The 21,006-nt window shown below is 51.7% G+C and overlaps 1 protein-coding gene across 7 annotated transcripts in view; it reads right to left on the bottom strand.

Moving 5' to 3' along the window:
- TSPAN9 (tetraspanin 9) overlaps positions 1-21,006 on the bottom strand; it is a 196,567-nt gene that overhangs the window by 98,852 nt on the left and 76,709 nt on the right. For 2 of the 7 annotated variants that reach the window (XM_073886922.1, XM_073886925.1), the window contains exon 3: positions 18,186-18,345. The exons of 4 other annotated variants lie outside the window; for them this stretch is intronic. In XM_073886922.1, the coding sequence (XP_073743023.1) occupies positions 18,186-18,318 (133 nt within the window). In that variant the 5' untranslated portion in view covers positions 18,319-18,345. Of the gene's footprint in view, positions 1-550; positions 600-18,185; positions 18,346-21,006 lie in introns of all 7 variants that reach the window. One more of the 7 variants, XM_025851895.2, reaches the window with a different exon arrangement.

The following is a 21,006-nucleotide window of genomic DNA, read 5'->3' as shown; positions in this document are numbered from 1 at the left end:
GACATATCTGCCAAAATCACTCCGTCAGCCCCAGCCCGAACTCACAGACGTGCCTAATGAAGAGGGACGCAGGGGGGTGGCGGGGGGAGGGGCGGAGGAAGGGAAGGAAGAACAGAATGGTAGGATTAGGTCACTCCAGGGCTGCTTTTCTTTCCCTCCTGCATGTGTCCTCAAAGATACAGCGTCCGCCTTTGATTGCTCACTGTCAGATATGCCCTCACCCCAGCAAAGCTGACAAAGTAGCTATCCCTACGTCAGCCCTCGAGACAGCTCCAACTGGCACTCCATCATCTGCCCTGACCCTGTGTGCACCATTCTGTCGTGGACTCGGCTCCCGTGTGGCTGTCGCAGCCTTTGGGAGGGCTCCATGGCCTGGCGTGGCTCTCCACCAGCCTGCCCCAATTCTAGGCTTCAATTAGCATCCCCTCCCTTGGCATGGAGGCTCCTCAGGTTGATGGCCCAGTTACAGATCTCCCCCTCGTCGTGACCCCGGCACACACCTGCCCTCCCACCCTCCCCGAACCCAGATCACGTGGTCTCCTTGACTCACCCTGGGCAGCCCAAGTGGGCAAGTCTCGTCTTTGCAAATGGACCGTCAGCTGCAAGAGAGCAGAGCACGAGTCAATTCCTGCTGTGTCCCCTTAGCATCCAGTCATGTGCCAGTGACTCAGGAAGCACTTGTTGAGTGAATGAACCAAGTCTGAAAATCTAGCCCAGTCAACTCCTCGGCAGTATCCAATGCTTCCAAAAGAGGAGGGGCGGCGGGCGGGGGGGGAGGAGAGTGAACCACAGGGTGAGAGAGAGAAGTGCTCACTCACATAAGGCCAAGAACAAGGCAATCAGCTCCCCAGGGAGCCTGGTAGGGTATACCAACAGCTTCCCTACCTCCCGATACCCTCTGTCAGTAACCAGAACTGGCAAATTTAGCAATTTCCTCATTCCATCAGCAGAGCATCTCTCAAGCAGAAAGCCTGTCTGATCTGGATGAATTAATTGAGTAATTAACTTCCCTAATCTGCTCCCTCCCGGCCTGCCTTCCAGAAAGGGATAGCAGCACCCCAGGGGAAGGCTGAGAAGGGGCAGGAAGAGAGACCACTTGCCTCTCCAGATCCTGCAGCCTTCTCCACCAGCCCCAACTTGCCAGAAATTCCAGCCTATCCCACATCAGGCACAGCCCCCCAGACTTCAAACCCCCCTCATGGCCCTTCCAGGACACACGCATGCACACGTGCGTGCACACTGACTATGGTACCACCTCTCCATCAGCTCGGATACTGGCTGATTGGAGCTCAGTTTTGAGGCCTCAGTTTGAGGCCAGTCTTGAGCTCTGGCACCTGTCAGATGCATCAAAGGCGCAGGGAGACGCAGGTGGAATGAATCTAGGCAAAAGACTAATGCAAATCACAGAAGGTCTGACTGCTGTAAAGGGCTGGCAGGCAGAGTGGGGCAGTAGGAAGGGTCCACGGGATGGGGTCCCAAGATCCAGGTCTGAGTTCCCGATCTGTCTTTTAGGGACCCTGTGACTTTGGGCAAGCCACTCAACCCTGTGAGCTGCAGTTTTCCCCATCTGCAAAACGGGCATAATGCCTCCCTCCCTTCCTCCAGGGCTGCTCTGGGAGCCAGGGAACTCAGGAAGCTACTGGCTTATGTCCAGTCTCCGCCCCTCGGCAGAAGCCCCCTGAGGAAGACCCTGCAAGGCAGCCAACTAACTCTGCTTGAGCACTGCCCGGGCATCATCTCCCAGCTCTAACTCCCGTAAAGCCGTTCCTTAAGCTGCGCCCCACCCACCTGCCTCTGCTTTCCACCTTATGAGACGTGGATGGGGTATGGGGAGACATGGGCCGTGAACTCGGTCACATCGGTATCAAAGCCCAGCTCTGCCCCTTGACAAGTTACTTAACCGCCCTGCACCTCAGTTTTCTGATCTGAATTATGAGTACAATAAATGCCTAACAACGTGCAGAGTCCGTGATCTATGCACAGGGCCTGATTCAGTGCCTGGCACACCCTACACTTAATAAATAGTAGATAATATTTCTTTTAATTATCATCGTCATCATTATTCTGGCTAATAGAATTAGTTCTTCCCTCTGGAGCAGTAAAGCAGAGGCCTAATTCCTCAACCAGGTGCCAGCCTTTCCCAAGTAAGAAGGCAGTATCATGTGCCCCTGAGCCCTCCCTTCCCCGAGCAAACGTCCCCACTTCTTCCCGCTGTTACTCATGCAGCAACCTACAGATCCTTCGCGGCCCTGCCCACTCTCCTCCTGGCCGTTCCTGGTCAGCCAATGCCCTCCCCAAGACGTAGAGCCCTCAACTACTGCATCTGATCAATAATACAGTACCTCCATCACCCGCCTCAGCACCCAGCACTTAGCAGGTGCACGGAAACTATTAGTGACAGAGCAGTCAATGAATGGGCTGAACACTACGCTCCATGGAATCTGAAAATTGCAAGGGGTAACAGGCTGTGATGGCTCTGGATCTGTACCCTCTGTTTCCATCCATGCAGCCTGGCACTGAACTCCCTTCCTACTGTGCATCAGACCATCACGAACATGAAGCCCTAAGCAGCACCAGGGCCTGCCCGGAGGTGTCACATCAAGCACGTTAAGGCAGAGCTCCCCCTTCAATATTCCTGTGGTTTTATAAATCTAGGTACAGTATAACTGTAAACATTTGCCCATTGCCATTCATCTCATTAGTTTCTCTCCACTATTACAGCACACTGGTGATTTAAAGTCCCCATTCTATCAACCAAAGTATTGGTAAATTATTTCTCTCAACATTCAGAAGACCACAGAATTTTCGCACTACAATGGATGTTAGGGATCATCAAGCTCCATGCCTGCCACATCCAAATGAGGAAATCCCAGACTAATGATGTAACTTGCCCAAGGACACCTGTAATTTTGTGGCAAACCTAAGACTGGAGCCCTGGATCCTTCCTCTCAGCCCAGATCACTGATAGTAATGCTATAAAATTCTCAGTACTTACCTTGTGCCACGATTTCAACAGCTCTTCTTCCCAATCATCGTAACAACCCTGCAAGATAAACGCTGCTTTCTTTCCGCACTTGACAGGGCTGAGGCGATTCATCTTGGACCACAAGACCAGGAGTTCATGGCCAAGCTAGGAAAAGAATGTGCTCTTTCTCCGGGAGCCCTGCCCTAGGCTGCTGAGTCCTGGAACACCTCCACCGGGGTGTCCACCAGGGATGCACCAGCAGGTCCAAATCTAAGTTTGTTCTCATCTCTTCCCTCTACCTGCCTGTTCCTCCTTTGCTGTTTTCTACTCTGTTAATAGCATCACCACCAGTTCAGTCACTTGATCTAGAAACCCAGAGCAACTCCTCAGACTGTTACTTTACCTCTCTGCCCAGCTGTTTTGAGCCATCCCCTACACCCCAGAAGCCAGCCCCTCCTCTTGCCATTTCCTTGGCCAAGCTCCTCAACTAAGTTCTTCTCATAAAACCAAAAAAAAAAAAAAAAAAAAAAAGATTACCAAAACCGTGCCCCTTCCCAGCACGTCCATTTCCAGAACGCCTTTTACATCTGCCCTCACAAACATCTCTTTAAAATAAATTGAGCTTATATTGCTCCAACTTAAAAACTGTGTTGATTCTAGTCCAAATTTCTTTCACCACAACCTGGCAGGCCTGCCACTCGAACTCCTGCACATCCCACAAGACCCCACTCAACCCTCCTCTCTTCCTGGTCTGGTTCCTGCCCTCCTGCCTCCCTGGAGTCCGTCTTTCCGACGGAGTCTTTGCCGGCACCTCTCCTCCGGCGCTTCTCACAACGCACTTCCTGCACAAGCCTTCCACCCCCTCTGGGGGTGAGCTCCTTGAGGGCAGGAAGGTGACACCTCTGATCCCCAGCTCCAACTCATGGATTTGCTCATTTAACTCTACCTTGGAAACACTCCACGAAAACTGTTGAGTAAATTAGCAGTTTAATAATTCAGGGCTCTGTTTATACTTTTCTTATGAAAAATAACCTGTTAAGTAAAAACCTGTGTCGGAAGATCAAATTTATTTTAGAAAGCTGATGTTAACATACTGACTGACAGGGGTCCTTGTTAAGAGATGCGTGAAAGCCAAGCTTCCTGGACATGTGCCTGCTTTGAAGACATCAACGACAATAAAGAAAAGAGAAACCCAATTGCAAAAAATAAAAATCTGAGCTATAATAGATGTGTGACCAAATGCACTAACTTGCGAATTGTTTCCATTTGCTTTAATGTATAGCGACTCCCAGATTAGTGTTTTCCAAAAGGCAGGTCATTACTCATTAGTGGGTTATGAAATCAGTTTAGTGGGTCAGGAAGAGTATTTTTAAAAATTAAACAGAAAATACCAGTATGTATCTCACATGGTAATTTCACGAAACGTTTTTACGGACGTAGCATGCACATGCGCACATGCACGCACGCACACGCAGGCACGTACTAAGTCACGAAGTTTGAGAAACGTGGTCTTGGATCTTTAGTGCTGACATGTCCAGCCCAGGAGGGTCTCGGGACATGAGAACAGGGGCTTTCTAGGCATGAAGTTTAGAGCCGGCTACTTTCTGCAGGGGCCACACCTGGTCAGGCAAGTTTACCCAGCGGTAGGAAATACACGTGATTCGCCCTCGGAGAGAGAAATGTGCTTAAGTATGCCAAAATGTTACGTGTGCCATGAGAAGACACGGCAAGTCTTGGCATTGTGAAAATGTGTCCCTGGGTCATGTGGCAGAACTCTGGCTAGAAATGTGGGTGCAAGGTACTTGCCTGCAAAACTGGGAGAACAGTGCCCAGATCAGCGGGAAGCAAGATCTCAAATGGACAATGTATAATATGGACTCTTTATTCATGTATTCCTCTCTTGATTGCTGAAACAAAGTTGGTTTAAAAAATGCATGAAGTTAGCTCAGCACAGAACTATACCTTCCTACCCCATTAAACTAGAGAAAACCAATTCTGAATTGAGCCAATATTTCATCCATTACAAATTCTGCTCAGCTGTCTTGCCTCATGTGTCGAAAGTAGACACCACCTCCCACTGGTTCTCCAAAACAGAAGGAAAACATCATACCCTCCTGCGTTTAAAGGCTCTGTGCAAAGAAAGGATGATGGCCTCTGTCTCGCTTCACTGAGGGCAGAATGAAAGCAATGGACTCAGAATGCAAGGGGAAGCCTTCCGAAGAGAGCTGTTAAGGACAGAGGCAGGTGACCAAAGCAGGTGCCAGCTACCACCCTGGGCGGGCTGAACCCGGCCCCACCTGGAGTCCAAACGGCCGAGTGCAGCATGGTCCCTTCCTTCCTAGATGACTTTGGGAGGTGCCTTCCTGTCTGCGGCATCCATGGTTCCAGGATGAGGCGAGATGGTGATGGCGGGGTTGCCACAAACAATCGGCCCTCCCCCCCGCCCCGGGGCCCCACGGCCTATTTCCAGCTCCTGATAGTTCCTGTCTAATGCCAGTGTGGACTGAGGAATCCAGGGCATCCTGGGCCCAGCACTGTTCAAATCACACATTCCTCGTCATGAAAAGCTACCGAATAACTCTCATTCCTCCAGCCTCCCAGGAGAAACCACATCAGAGGGCAAGCAACCAGATCCTATGCGTGATGGGAACAAAGGGGGGCGGCGGGAGCCATAGGGTGTCTCCAGCACTGTCCATCAGACCCTCTGCAGTGGATACAGACTTGCCCAGAAAGCTCACCTACCCCTTCTCGCAGGCTTAACCCCCACTCTGACCTTGGCAGTCAAGAGCAGGTGTGAGCAGTCAGAGCCCCACCTGTACCCTTGACCTGGACACGCTGCTTTCCAAGCGTCAATGTTTCTATGCTACCCATCTCCCTGACTTTTTGTGAAAATGGCAACTAAACTCTCAGGGAAAGGAAGAAAATTCCCATGTTTATTGAGAGCCTGAGTGTCAGGCACTGGGTGGAGCACTCGCGGTCTGAAACCTCTTGATCCCTATGGGGCAACAGGCACCCTGAAGACAGAAATGCAAATGGAGAAAAACGAGCACAACAAATATTACACTAATGTTGTAGGGAAGGGGGAGAAAATGGAGGAGGAGAAGGAGCAAAAGGTCAAAAGACAAGGGAGGGGGGATAAAGAGAGAGAGAAAGACGTCTGCAGTGGGGCGAGGCTGAAGCATAGCCTGGCCCACAGCACTAAACGGGAGCGCCACCTCCCTGCTCCCCACGGCACCTGCCGCCCCCTGAAAGTCAAGCAAACTGCAAGACATGCTTTGGGTCCATGAGCAGCTTCCAAACTGCAGGCAAGATCCCTTCCCCAGGCAGAGCTCAGAGGACCCCCCACACTCCCAGATGGCACCCAGCCCACACTCACTGGCCACATCTCCAACCAGGGCCGTGGGCGCCGTGTGAACAGCTTTCATGATGAGGGATTTCACAAATTAAAATGGCCAACCTATCATCGTTTACGCTATCAGGTTACATATATGTAATTAAACAAGGCTACCCAATGCTGGCAAGAGTGCGGCCCATCTCCTCGGGGTCGCCCGCTCCCCGCGGTGCCTGGCCACCTCCCGGTGTCTGTCTCATTGACTTGGCCTTGGCTCCCCTTCCTCCCCAGGGCCCTCCTCAGAAGACTGCCCCACATCTTCCTAACACTCAGTCCTGCTCATTTCACTCCACTGCGGAAACACGTCAATGGCGCCAGCTTTAATGGAGTGCCTGAGGAAAAGCTCCGGTGGACCGTTTGGAGAAGACTGGACAGAACTCCATGGGGCCTAAAAGATGCACAATTCTCAGCCAAGTGGCAGTCGGGGGACGGAAGGCAGGGAGGAGGGAATGATGTAGAGATGGGACACCTGTCGTGAGTTTTCCTTGGATTTTCTCTAACACTGGCCTGATACCTTCCTTCTCCCCTATGACCAGATCCCAGAATGTAGTGCAAGTCACCAAATGAAAAGGAAGGAAGTCTTAGTGGTGGTGAGGTTATTCAACTACTTAGTCTTTTTTTTTTTTTTTTAGCTAAGCTTTTCACTGTGATTGGACCCAGAGGCAAAATACTGTAATCAACCAAAAGATAAAGCGGGTCCTCTACTAGCATGGGACGCTAACAGGAGGGAGCAGGTGTATTATATGGACATCAGAACCCACTGGCACACAAGGGACTTGGGTACCAGTGACGAGATGCCCGTTATATGCCGTGTCAACTGCTTGTGCCTTTGCACATTCTGTTCCCTGCGTGGAACGTACTCCCCTCTCTTGGGCACGCTGTTTTCTCTGTGAAGCCTTTTCCCTTCCTACCCCAGGCAAAACTGGACATGCTCTTCAGCATTCTCTGAAGCCCCCATGTTAAGACTCTTGCCCTGCACCCTGCTCTGTGAGTCTCAGTGCTGAGAATGGGGAGGAGGGAGGGACCAGGAGGTGATTCTTGTTCATCTTTGAATCCCAAAACCTAGTACAGTGCCTGCCTCCTAAGAGGTGAAAATGGATGAATGAGCAATGAACAGATGCATGCCAGGCAGACAATGCCCTCCGAGGTGAAGGGAGACAGACCCCAAGTGCATGGCTCTTTGGGCCCTCTGAGGACCAGGACGGGCAGTGAGTGTCCCTGAGAGGGGGAGGAGCAGGGTGCAGGACAGAGCAGAGCCCAGGGAGCCAGCATGGGTCTGTTTAATATGCAGCATGTAGATTCCCAGAAATCAGTGCTCATTTTTAAAACACGGCTGCCCAGAGCCACCCTCCCTGCTTGGTTCCATGGTCAGTGTTAAGTATCTTTCTATTTATAAAGCACCTCTGACCGAAGTGGTGCAGTGCCGGTCCCACACCCAGCCTCAGAAGTGGGGCAGAGTGGGACAGAGGAAGAAACTGAGGTCTAGAAACAGTTGCTAGAAAGGCCAGAGAGACTCTACCCCTCCCCAGGGGCCTTCTCACTGGAGGGCCCGCTGACCAGCTGGAAGGGCTACTCTTCCTCCTGGCTTTCACGAGCACCGCCAGACAGGCTGGGCCTCTCAGACTGAGTCCTGACCTTCCTGGCATCCATCAGCTCCCTGTCTCATACCTGCTCCAAAGCAGTCACGCCGCAGCTCATGGGGCCACCCCCACCCGGGTGCCGTCCTTCCCACTCCTTCTCGGGCTCGCTGTCTCCCCGCTCCCCTCCAGGAGCCTGGACATCCCGATGCTTTTTAACATCAAGACCCGGGAAAACCGATTCTCTCGCACCACCCTCTTGGGCTTCTTCCTCCCAGTTTGGGTTTCAGTTCTGAGGGACCGTCCTGGTCCCCAGTCTCATGCCTCAGCCAGATGCTGCTCCAGCTCCAGCACATCACACACGACACCACTGAGTCGGGCTCGTGTCCGCAGAACACACAAGAAGTCAGAGGCTTGTCTCAACGTGCCATATCATGCCGGGCGCAAAGCTGGTGACGAGAGCCTTATGAGTGCTCCTGGCCACCTCTTCCGAAAGGAAGGAAGGAAAGATGAGAGGTGAGGCAGGGGAAGCCAAAGAGCTCCCTCTTACACCACCAAATCGGGAGGCCCCTGAGGTCCCAGCCACGCCAGTTAATACCACAGCTAGCCACCGGGTGCTAGGCCCAGAACTAGATACCCCAAGGAGGGCCCCCGGCGCAGCAGGATGCGTGCGCTGGTAAAGACGGACACACAGACCTCTCTCCATCTTCTAACGCCCAGAATCACGGAATGTCAGAAGTGGAAGGCAGCCTAGAAGTCATTCAGGTGCAAACACTCTTTACAATGAAAGAAAAAATGAGCTTCCAGAGGAAAGAACGAACTCATCTACAGTCATCTAGCGAGGCAGTAACAGAACTGATACAAAAACCCGTGTTTCTTGACTGTGTGATCAGTGTCTTTTCCACTCTATTCATTCAACAAACATTGGCAGAAGGGGCCAATTTAAGACATAGTCGATCCCTGTTCTCAAGAAGCTTAAAATTTAAGAAGAGACAGACAGAGAGACGGAAGGAGAGATATATGAAACCAACAAAAACTTGAAGACAAAACAAACTCGTTAAACAGCACAAGGATGTGACAAGTGGTAGAATACCAGTGGGGCACAGATATGGAGGTGACTACTTCCACTGGGGGGGGGCATGAGCGGGGTCCACTGGGTGAGCAGGAATCTGTCTGCCAGACAGAGAGAGGACAAAGGTGTCCCCATCCCAGGGAGAGCCAATGGCGCAGGTGCGCCCCCGAGACTGGAAGTACTCAGCAAAATCAAGAAGTGTCAGAAGATCCGTGGCGTGGCTGCATGCCCCTCGTGAGGGCTACAGAGGCAAGGCTGAGCCGCACTCGAAGCCTGGGCCTTCCCCCAGGACCCCCAGGAGGGCACCCATGAAGCTAATCCACCCAAGACAAGTGAGCGTCCTGCGCACACCAGGCACAGGTCACCCAGTCCATGGGTATGGCCACTCTGCTCTGCGGCAGAAGACAGCCTGGAGGGGGCTAACAAGCGAGCTCTTACAACATTCAGGTGAGACACCGGGAGCACCAAAACTGGAAAAGTGGGATCTGGAGGCAGAGCAGAAGTGGAAGCCACAGAAGCCAGACGTGGGGTCCAAGAGAAAAAGCTGAGAATGCTGCCTACGTGTCTGGAAGGGGAGGGGCCGGGATGGGTGGGAAGGTCCTTCCCTGAGCCCACCCTCTTCATTTAACAGACTCACCTGCCTCGTGCGGTTACTCTGTGTGCCTACGTGCCTTCGACGGCTCTATATTCCCCACAGGCTCAACCAATACTTGCAGGTTGACGTTGCTTACAAAGCAAGCACGAGTCCCAAGCTGGAGAAAGCCTTACCGAGTGACAGTGCTGATGGATCTAGTACAAGAGTGGGTCACACAGACCACCCCTCTCACCACCTAACCCGCCACCCATCTCATCCCCTCCATTCGGACACAAATAGGGTCCTACAGCCAGGTGTGGACACCAGGAGCCCCCCACCCCACCCCAGGCAGGGGAAGGTCCATGGAAAGCACTCAGGACTAGACTCCCATGGTGCTGATTCTTACACTACCGTGGGACTCAGAAAGCTGCTTCTAAATGCCCTGGGTGGCTCAAATGCTCACTCCAGATACCAACCAATTATGAAATTCTCTCATTTTAGAGATAAACAGGTTTGCAAAGCTACATAGTGGTCCATCGCCTGAAATGGAGCATGGCCACAGATGGGAGACCTGACCCAGTCCATGCTGGCTCCCCTGTGTCGCCCTGGGCGCAGAGCCGCACCCGCATCCAAGGACCAGCCTGCATCCCTCCCTCCACAGCGGTGCGCGGACAGCAGAGAGCGGAAGCTGGGGCTGGGGGCGGGGACGCTATGATGGATGGATCCTGCTTTGCCTGCTGCGGCCAGAGGGCCAGGGAGGAAGAGGAGAAATGAAAAGCCTGGGAGATATTTTGCCCATGATTTGTACCGCCCGAGATGCCCTGTAGCAATATTTATCCTGCGGCTCTGTCCCACTTTCGTTTATTATCCAGCTTAGCCTGAGTTATCACAACCAGGACGGGACCCATAAACTAGCTACTGACACCATCGGGACCGTGCAGTGTTATTTTAAAATCTCAAGGAGCAGCTTCGGTCCTCTATGGAAATTAAAAAAAAAAAAAAATAGGTGCACTCCTCATCCTCTGGGGACTGTGGCCATTCTGGAAGCAGATGCAAGGAGCACCTGTCACCGGCTGTCACACTCCCAGAGACGCACCCTGGAGACTGCACCATCCTCACCCTTCCACATCCTACCTACCAGTACAAACCACAATCTGGTCACTAACCCCTTGTTTGGGGCTATACAACATGACTTCCAGAGGCCCAGATCATTTCTAGGGTTGAATTGTAACCAACGGCCAACAGTATTTCATTAAAACATTTGCCAGTAAATAAATGAATAATGAATTCATTGAGCACCTTCTATTACATCTTAGGTCTGTGCTGGGCAAAGGGGGTTAGAAGTATAAAACCAGGCTCTCAGTCTTATCTACCCGATCTGCTCAGAGGAAACCCAGGGCTGAATAACTAACAATGCAGGAAGGATAGGCGTCTGGTCGGGGAGGGAGGGACAGCAGGGGCCACTGGGAGGTCCAGGGCCGAGGGGTCCACAGGGTTGGGCTGGCGTCAAGAAAAACTTGACAAGAGGGTAGACAGTAATTCCCAGACTGGCAGCAAACCATTTCTAAAGATCACAGATTTGTTGTGTGATCTAGTTACTGGCTTTATGGCAGTATATAAAACCAGAAGAAAAAAACAAATCCCTTCTTATGGCTTACGTTCTGAGTTGAGGACAAGGGGGTGACAATAAAGAAAGACAAGAAAGAAGTAAATATATATATATGTGTATATATATATATATATATAAAATATCTGATGTGCTATGAAGAAAATAAAGAGGGATGGGGAGACCAGGAATACGGGGTGTGGAGGAAGGGCAGCTATTTTAAGCAGGGTGGCCAGGGAAGGTCTCAGTGGTACACCAGAGGAGACAAGCGGGGAAGCTAGTATAATCCAAGCAAGAGAGGATGGACCATGGCTTGGACCAGGGCTGTGGCCGTGGGAGTAGGAAGAAGAGAATGGACCCCGGTTGTTCCATAAAGGACACAGGGCTGAGAGGGGTGGGGGGAGACCAGAAGTGCACTTTTATTTATTTATTTATTTATTTTAAGATTTTATTTATTTTTGACAGAGAGAGAGAGAGAGAGAGAGATAGCACAAGCAGGGGCAACAGCAGAGGGAAAGGGAGAAGCAGACTGTCTGCTGAGCAGGGAGCCCGATGCGGGACTCGATCCCAGGACCCTGGGACCATGACCTGAGCCGAAGGCAGACGCTTAGCCGTCTGAGCCACCCAGGCGCCCCCAGAAGTGCACTTTTAGATAAATTAAGAGGTCTGTTAGCCATCCAAGTGGAGATGTGATCCCATGATTTGATGACTCAAAGAACTTTAGAACCAGAACAGACCCAAGAGAGTCTGACTTGGCGTCCTCACCCAACAGGTAATGATGGGATGGTGATGAGGAAGCCTCATCTGGCAGCTCTCCCAGCAGGTGCCACTGCCAGGCGGTCCTTTCTCCTCTACTCCCGGGTCCGTGTCATCATCCCCAACACTCCTGCTTGGCTAGCTGGGAGGCCTGACCGATGCGTCTGCTTCATTCTATAGGCGAGGTGCTCTGAGGCTGGGAGGAGCCAGATGGCCTGCCCAGGCCCTCTCCTACCTGGCAGCAGAGACCCACTCAGTGATCTCTCTGCTACACAGACCCGCAAATTCGGTTTTGCTTCCAAGAGTGTCATGTTCATGACAAGGGGGGAAGGATCTCTGCTTCTGTAAGTTTTTTCATAAAAGCTACTTACAAATTTGAGTTTTTCCCCCAAAAGGGACATTAAATACAAACTCCATGCTACCTGATTTCTGGATGCAAACTGGACATGGTTAGGAAAGACACAAGGATATGGGCTGCTGGTATGAAACTGGACAAACCGTAAGGTCTGTCTCCACAGAAAGGAAGGAAAATCCCAAGCCCTGGCATGGACCAATGTGGATGTACCAAAAGGCTCTAGAATGTTCCCTTCAAACACCATAAACGAGATGGATGGGAGAGAAATTCAGATTTAAGTGACATTTATTGAGCACCTTCTATTTCCAGGCTATTCTTTCACTTCACTCAATCCTCACAGCGACCCTGCGAGACAGGTATTATGATTCCCAGATGAAGGACGAGGAACCTGGAGAAGTAAAGGGACTTGCTCAAGGTCACAGATGCTAGAAAATGACAGAGAAGAGATTCAGGACACCTTGCCCCTTCTCTAAGACATCCCGAGCCTTCCATTGCCACACTGCCTCCCCAAAATGAGAAAAGGACCCCACAATCGGGCTTAATGGGATGGCTTAGTCTAACTCAGGGCATGGAGCACATCTCAAGGCTCCCCTGCATCCTTCACCTCCACCTTTTCCAGGACTGGCACCTTCCTAGACCCTGTTACTTCTGGCCACAAGGAAGTCACCTGCCCACCAGGATGCCTGACATAGTCTTCTTCTCTCCTTCAAATAGCGTTCAAAACTACCTCCTTTATCAAGCCCTCCAAACCAACACCATGCCTCTTCCTCCTCCAATGAGCTAAGAGAGTTGGACGGACCTCACAAATGTCAGGCTCTGCATGCATGGCCTTCAGCCCTGGATCTACAGCTGTAATCACTCACAACCCTAGAGACACCTCTAGCTCTCAGTGTTTATGGTATTTATTATTAATAGTGGTATCATATTACTTTTGAGCAGCACTTTCACCTTCCCTAGGCTACCACTGTTAACTCGCATGGTCCTTATCACTACCCTGGGCAGGAGGGAGGGCAGGTACACCCACAGCTACTTGACATAGGAGGAAACGGAAATATGGGGGACAGGGACTTCTCCCGGGACACTAAACTCAGTAACATCTGCACCAGGAATCAGAGCTTCTCATTTCTAGGCCAAACGTCTTTCCACGAGGACACAAGAGGGCTCTGGCTCGACTTCCTAGAGTAGAGTCTCCTCCCACATGTCCTCTCCGTGAGTGCCAGAGTCAGTCCTACCTTCCCCTGGCCTGGAGCCAAGCTGCTCCGAACCACCCGAGTGTCCCGAACTACCCGAAACGGAGTGAGCACCTTCTGCTCGCCACGGGGAAGAACAGAGCACCATTGAGAAAAGGTGCCCTGCGTGTGGAGAAAAGGCGCCTTTACCCCTTGCCGACACCCCTGTGCAGAAGCTGGAATAGTCAGAGAAAACTCATGAATGTGTGAAAATGGAGCCAATTTCCTCCTCTCGACGACATCCACAGAGAGTCCCATCCAGGCAGCCTGCTGCCAGGGGCTCTGGAAGGAGAGAGATGACAAGCAGATAAGCGTGCACACACTTCGTGTTCCTGGCTCCATTTAATGCCACATGAGATCACCACCTTATGTTTCTCCACTACCTGCCTCCTGAGTCATGTCCAAACCTGAGCTCATCCATCCGCACGCCAGCACTGGCCAGGAGTGGAGGCGGGCCCGGCAACGGACCACATCCCACATCGTATTCACTCATTTGCTCCACTAGAGTCTTGCTGATGGGAGACACACAGGGAAGGAGGGGTGGGGAGCTGCCCTGGCTTCCTGGAGGGGCAGGGCCTGACCCGGGAAAAGAGTCGAGACTGACCAGATCCTCCGCACCTGGACCCCGTTCTTCCCCAATCCCTGTAACCCCTCTTGAGACACCCACTGGTAAAGAGATTGGATGTAGCCCTTCATGAGTAAGTAATGAGAGCCCCCAGACAGAAAGGGGCAAGACAGAGGCAGGGGGACAGGTGGGGGTAGGGAAAGAGACGGTAAGTGTACTGCCACCTGCTCTGGCTCCCCTCCTCCTGGCCCTCGCACACTCTTATACCCTGCCCCAGGTTTGTTACCGGGGTACCTGTTTTCTGCTCCATGTGCTGGATGCTGGGGAACTTCAGGCCGAGCCCAGGGCTTGTTCTTCCAGCCCCTGAAGCACCTGGCATGTGCACACTGGGAATGCACACATACTGGCTCTTGGCTTTAAATTGAAGGAGGCATAAAGAAAAAGGCCAGAGGGGAAGATTTTATGAAGACCTTATCAACTAAATAGGTTTGAAGCATCTGGAAGGAGTTGGTGCAGCATACAGAGAGGAGATTTCTTAATGATAAAGAGTGAATGGTTCTTTGTCAAGGATGGTTGATGGTCCCCCTGCCTTGCAGGGGACTGAGCTAAAATGGTGCTGTGGGTTCTCCCAAGCCCGGGCCTCCACAGTGTTTTTCTGATGCATTATGTGTGACATGACGGCGGCAGCCTCCTGGGGCTGCTCTTCCCCCTGCACCCTGGGGCTCCCTAGGACCATACAGGACGAATCACCCCAGGCTGTGCCTTCATCCACAGAGGCCTACAGCCCCTGCTGACTTCACTCTCTCCAAAAGTATATGCCCGTAAGCTGACCCAGCAGAATCAGTCCCAGAGCTCCCAAAGGAGCCAGTGGTATGGTTCTAAGAGGGTGGTGAGTCCAAGCGAGCACACTGCCCCAGACAGGGACTCTGCAGGCCCAGTAGAAGGTACCCCCACCCCCGACCTGGGTGAGGCCGGTCAAGGCCCCTGGAGGAAATGCAGTCAGCCTTGGTCTTTGCACTGCAGGTCAGCAGCTTCATCTGTGCCCCAGCAGCTCCCAGTCCCTCCATCCATCGCAAGCTCGCAGAGGACACCCAGGGCGGCCATGCTCATGGCACTTACGCAGCAGCTACCTGGACTTGGAGCCACATTGGAGGGGCTTGTGCATGCCCCAAATCCAGCCCATCGTGGGCTCTACACCCCCATAGCCACCCGGGCCTGCCTCTGTTGAGCCCTCCAGCTGCACCTCAGGCCTATCTCAGTGCTAGTCTTCACTGAACACCTACGGGCCTGGCACTATCCCAGCCACCAAAGGGGAAGGCAGGTGCAGCAGCACGCAATATAATCCCAACCCCAAGGGGCTTGCAGCTCTTCCTAGTCTAAGCTGACCAAACCTAGACTGACACTGACTTACCACCCCTGAAAATGTCTTAGTCTATGTCCGCATTGACTGGCCTTCAGTAACTTCCTGATGGAAGAGTTGAAAGTTCCAGTGTGGCTACAAGGCCCCTTCCCATTGCTCAACCTCACTGGTCGCCAGCAAAGTCAAATAAAAGCCATGCTCAGATACTACCACATGTCTACCAGAATGGCTAAAACAAACACAAGAGAAAATCCCAAGTCCTTGGATAAATATGGGCCATGCGGAACTCTCATCCACGGCTGGTGGGACTCCAGATTGGGACACAACCACTTTGGAAAACTGGCACTATGTGTGCAAGTGCACCATTCCCATATCCCATGTCCACCCTTTACTGTCAACCTAGAAAACCGAGTTTCGATGGTAAAGGTAGACCAGCATATTCACAGAAGTACAATGAAAAATAACCAAAGTCTGGAAGCTGCCAACATGTCCATCAGCACCAGAACAACTACATCAACAACGGCATAGTCAGCCCCACGGCAGAATACTACGCAGCAAAGCAAATGAATGAACGACAGCCACCTCCAGCAACATGGATGACTCTCAAGACAGGGGAAAACAAAAAAAGTTGAGGAAAAGAAGGCTGACACAGAAGAGCACACACTGTATGATTCTACTGATGTGCCCCTCAAAAATGAAGCTGTGCTATCAGGATGGTGGCTACCCTTGACTGGGGGTAGTGACGGGAAGAGGGCAGGAGGGTGATTTCTGGGTGCTGGTAACATTCTGTTTCTTAATCTGTGTACTGGTGCCATCGATGTGTGCACTTCGTAAGAGTTCAACGGACACTACGTTTCTACATATGTCGTCCCTCAACCAAAGGCTAGAAGTTTCATTTCTGTTCCTTTTGTTCACCCTGCAGCCCTTTCACGTGAAAGGACAAAGCTATTAAAGGAACCACTGATCATCTGTGACTGTGTGTGTCGTTTTTCATCTCCAAAATGAAGAATATGAGATAATCTCTAAGGAACCTTCCAGCTCTAGATAGTCTGATGCTTTGATCCTATTCTTAGTAAAACCTCATTAATCAGTAATAAGAAATCTTTCCCAAATTAGTGAAAAATAAAAATATATGGAACATTTGTTTAAAGAAGGCAGTGTGACAGCTTTCAAGCACTAAGCGCATTACAAATTAAAATATAAATGTCCACTAAGTGGAAGTTAATGAAAAAAATTATACATTAGGCTGACACTACTTGATACTGCTTGAATATTATTAAAGTCCTGTGTCTTGCCCGCGTTAAATCCTTCTTTCAACCACTTTAATCAAGAGGAGTCATGAATGCCACATTACCACATCTGCTATATTACAAGTAACTAAATTAGTGCATTCTGATGGTAACATAGACCCAGACGTCTCTAGCCCCCGAGCCCCGGCCACCTCCTTTCCCAGCCCTGGTCCATGGAGCTTCTGCCCCACACCTGGGAAAAGCTGAGCCCGGTCTGAGCCCTGTGCCGATCCCACTCCTTGAGGGCTGTCCTCCGCACGCGGCTGCCCTCGAACACGGCCGACACACAGATTACTTGGGAGACTGAAGACACCCCTGGGAGCCTGGCAACACCAATGATGGCAGCAGGACGGGAATTCTAGGCGCCGGCATAAATAAAACCTCTGCTCAGTGGCTAATCTCACGGGCGCCTCACAAATACACAAACAGATAGACTAAGGCTCACTTGCAGCCTTGAGGGCTTACAACAACCGGAGGCCCCTCCCTCCCCGACTGCCTGCACAATCACAGCCCGGCCAGCAACTCTCTTTGGGCTCAGTAGATCCTTCTATACAATGGGAAGGAATGCCCCATAACCCTCACCCTGCTTTGACAGGATGGCAAAGGAACTGGTTCATTAACACTCTATGTCTGGACTCCCCCACCAAATAAGAAAGTATGAGGAATAATGGCTCAAGGGAGGCCTTGATGCGAGTCCAAAGAGCAGTGTCTGCCCAAAAAATAGGCATCTCATCAAAGTTTACTGAAAAGCGAGTGAGTGAACCTGATTTCCAGCTAACTCCCCGCTGACAGCTCTCCTTTCCCCCCACCAACAGAGAGTGGGCCATGGGATTAGCAGGCAAGTACTTGACTTGGGAGACTTAACTCACAGGGTCCAGCTTCTTGGCTAAAGATCTAAATGCACCGAAGACTCGGCCTGAAGACCTTCATTTCATCAGGAAAAAAAGGGCAGCTGAGCTAGGCCTCCCTTCCCCCAGCCCCGGGGCTGTGAGCACACTTCCCCTCCTCCAGGCTCCACCACCTGTCTCTGGACCAAATACGGATCACAGAGAGGCATTTCCTGAGCTCTGCAAGCTTGCTGACCCCGAAGGTTAATCCTACCCCTCTGTGGCCAGGCTACACGATGAGGATCCTCTCCCTCCCAACCAGGGAACCACAGAATCCTAGAATTTCAGAGCTATAAGGGACCTGAGAAACCATCAAGTTCAAGGCTCCAAAATGTCCAGGGATGATGTCAGTTTCCCAAAGCAGGACGAAGAGGACGGGGTTCAAAGCTAGGTCCTCTGACCCTCAGCCTAATGCTCTTTTTACTAGACCCAAGGTAAGGGCTATCTGACATCCAAATGCCACTTTGGCCCTTTGCTGGTGGCGATGTGGCATGCCACGCTGAAAAGGATTCAGTCGGGTGCAGAAGAAAGACCGCTGTGATCAATTAGCAACACGCACCTTGAGCCAAGGAAGAGGGTTTCGCATTAAGTATTTGCCAGCCTGCCACTACACCACACTGACTCCCAGGATGGACACTCTGCATCTCCTTTTCCAAAAACTCCTGAGTGTCGTTCTGCAGGCTGGGATACATGCAAGGGCCAGGGAGAGTGACTGTCCCCTATAGGGAGGACAAGAAACTGAGTCAAAGAGTGAAGGAGAGCAGACTGAGTTGGGAGTAAAATCCAGAGAACTCTACTTTTGTCTCAAATCAACAATTTTTACTGAGTGCCCGCTATTCATTTCTCGAATACACGTGCCTCAGATGCCCACTGCGCGCGAGGCATGGGGTGTGGCCCCCTCGCCAGGGCCACATCCACAGACAGTAAACCTTCCTCCTGTCTCTGCTACTAACATCAGGAACAAGTCACCTTCCTCTCTGCCCCGCAGACCCTGTGTCTGAAAACAGAGGTCTGCACAGCTCTCGGGATTACTGTGAGCTTCGCAAGAGAAAATCTATAGGAAGGTGGGTTAGGGAACAGAAAGCCCCATCCGTATAAGGACAGAGGCTCACCATCATTTCCTCCATCCCCTTGTCTCTCATTAGGGACTTGGCAGCCACCAAGCCTGAGCCTCCTTGCCGGTCGGTCTTCCCCAGAGGCCCTCCGTAGCTTGACATTCTTCCAGTCGGGAACTATTGTGGGGAGAGGGGCATGGCCAAGAGGTGAGGATGGGAAAGAGCTGCCTGATCAACTGGAGGGAATAATCCAGCCACTACATCAACCATAGCAGGGGAGCCTCTAATATCCACAGGCCGCAACTCACACCAGAGATTTTCAGTATCCTCCAGGGCAGAACAAGGGATTACCACTGATGTGCTATCTGCTCCAATTCTTCCTGCCGGGAGTCACGGGTGATACCTCAGTAATGCGGGCCCACTGATGCTCCCTACACAGAGATATGCAAATTATACACAATGGCTAGGGAAGGCCGCACACAGACATATGTCCCTCGCAGATCCTTCCTACTCCAGGATGTGAAACCCAGGAAAATCCTCTGGGTAACATCAAGCTGTAGGCACAACACACTCCTGGGGGGGTGGAGACCCAGTACCAACGAGCTGTGACCTAGGCACTGTAATCAAGCCGAGCCTGCTGAGTGACGAATGTCTGTAAGACGCCGTGCGAGGTGTGGTGGAGTGCCAGGGAGAAGGAACGCTATAAAATACAAAACGAGAAAGCCCGGGCCCTGCCTCATGGCCTGTGTTTCAATTCTGGGGTTAAGACAAAGATTTTACCACAGCACAGAGTGTGGTAAAGTGAAAGCGGCAAAGCAGAGGTAGGAGCCTAATAAAGAGGAGACAGAAAAGAGAAGAGATCGTCACATGCAATGATGGGGGCAAGCAGCAGTAGCTAAGTCTTGTGGAAATGATACGTAAGCTGGACCTGGAACAGTTGGTAGGCTTTGGAAGTCAGCCAGAGGGCTGGTGGGGAACAAGGGAAAAGGAACAGATTGAGCACACGGCAGAAAAGCGTTCTTCCGTCCATCCGTCCATTTACTCAACAACTCTTTCTAGTGCCACGCAGTTGTTCCACGTAGAGCGAACGGAACAAACAAGCATGGAGGTCTGTGCTGACGGGAGCCAGGGACCCTGGAAGAGGATGCGAATGAGCCGGGAGAAGAGAGTTGGGCCCAACTGGAGAGATTTGCCAACGACTAGCAAGAGCCCCCATTCCCATCCCGTCAAGAGAAGGCCTGTGCCCTCTGTGTCCCTCACTGCCCTCCCATGGGTACTCTACCCAGCAGGCTGCCCGGTCCTCAGTCCCTGCTTCAGCTTCCATGGTGAGGAATATGGTGCTTTGAGGACTGGGAGAGAAGGGGGACAGACAGCCCAGAGCCTGATCTAACCATAACTTGCCTTACTAACTTCCCTTAAATCTACCCAGGGGACCTATTAGCTCTGCTGAAGAAGTCCTGAGGGGAAAGAAAATGGTCCTCCTCTGGCCTGAAAAACAGAGTCGGATTAAAGGATCCAAAAAGCTGGGACGCCTGGGTGGCTCAGTCGGTTAAGCGTCTGCCTTCAGCTCAAGTCATGATCCCAGGGTCCTGGGATCGCGTCCCGCATTGCGCTCCCTGCTCGGCGGGGAGCCTGCTTCTCCCTCTCCCTCTGCCTCTGCCTCTCTCTCTCTCTCTCTGTCTCTCATGGATAAATAAATAAAATCTTTAAAAAAAAAAAAAGGATCCAAAAAGCTGAAAAGACCCTCTTTCCTTTTTCCCCCAAACATCCATCACCTCCGGTCTCAGCTGTCACGGTCATCTCCTCCCCAGCCAGATCAAGGCCTGCAAGGGCCCCACCAACTGGACACTGGGACCCCCAGACACCTCTCTAGTGGATAACTTCTCTGCTCTTAGTTCCAGTGGGTTCATGAGTCAGGGACAGCCTTGCTATGATTGGGAGCCCACATCCTCTTGTTCTGACCATCGCCATCATCAGAACCACTTATTTAGCATGCAAATACACACAACACCTTTCTGGAAGTGGTGAGGAGCAAGGTGAACAAACAGAATTCTAAAATCTCAACACAAAGGACTGCCAAGCAGAGCCTGGGGAGCTAGCTGCATGTTGGTGCTGCTGCAGGAGGAAAGGGGAGAGCAGTCAAGAGCATTCTCCCAAGCCAGGCTCCAGGCTAGTCGTCCCCCACACCTTCCCCTCAGACGGCAGGCTGAGCCGAGTGACCTTTAAGGTCCTACCCATTTCAGCAGCTGGTGCCGGACAGCCCCATATCCACACGCAAAAAATGAAGCTGGACCCCTGCCTCACACCATACGCAAAAATTAACTC

Source organism: Callorhinus ursinus, unplaced genomic scaffold, assembly GCF_003265705.2.
Source record: "Callorhinus ursinus isolate GAN/ISIS: 27379988/994484 unplaced genomic scaffold, GSC_fseal_2.0 scaffold74, whole genome shotgun sequence".
Lineage (NCBI taxonomy): Eukaryota > Metazoa > Chordata > Mammalia > Carnivora > Otariidae > Callorhinus > Callorhinus ursinus.
Note: the sequence above shows the minus strand (reverse complement) of the source record. Positions and strands in the feature narration are given on the sequence as shown.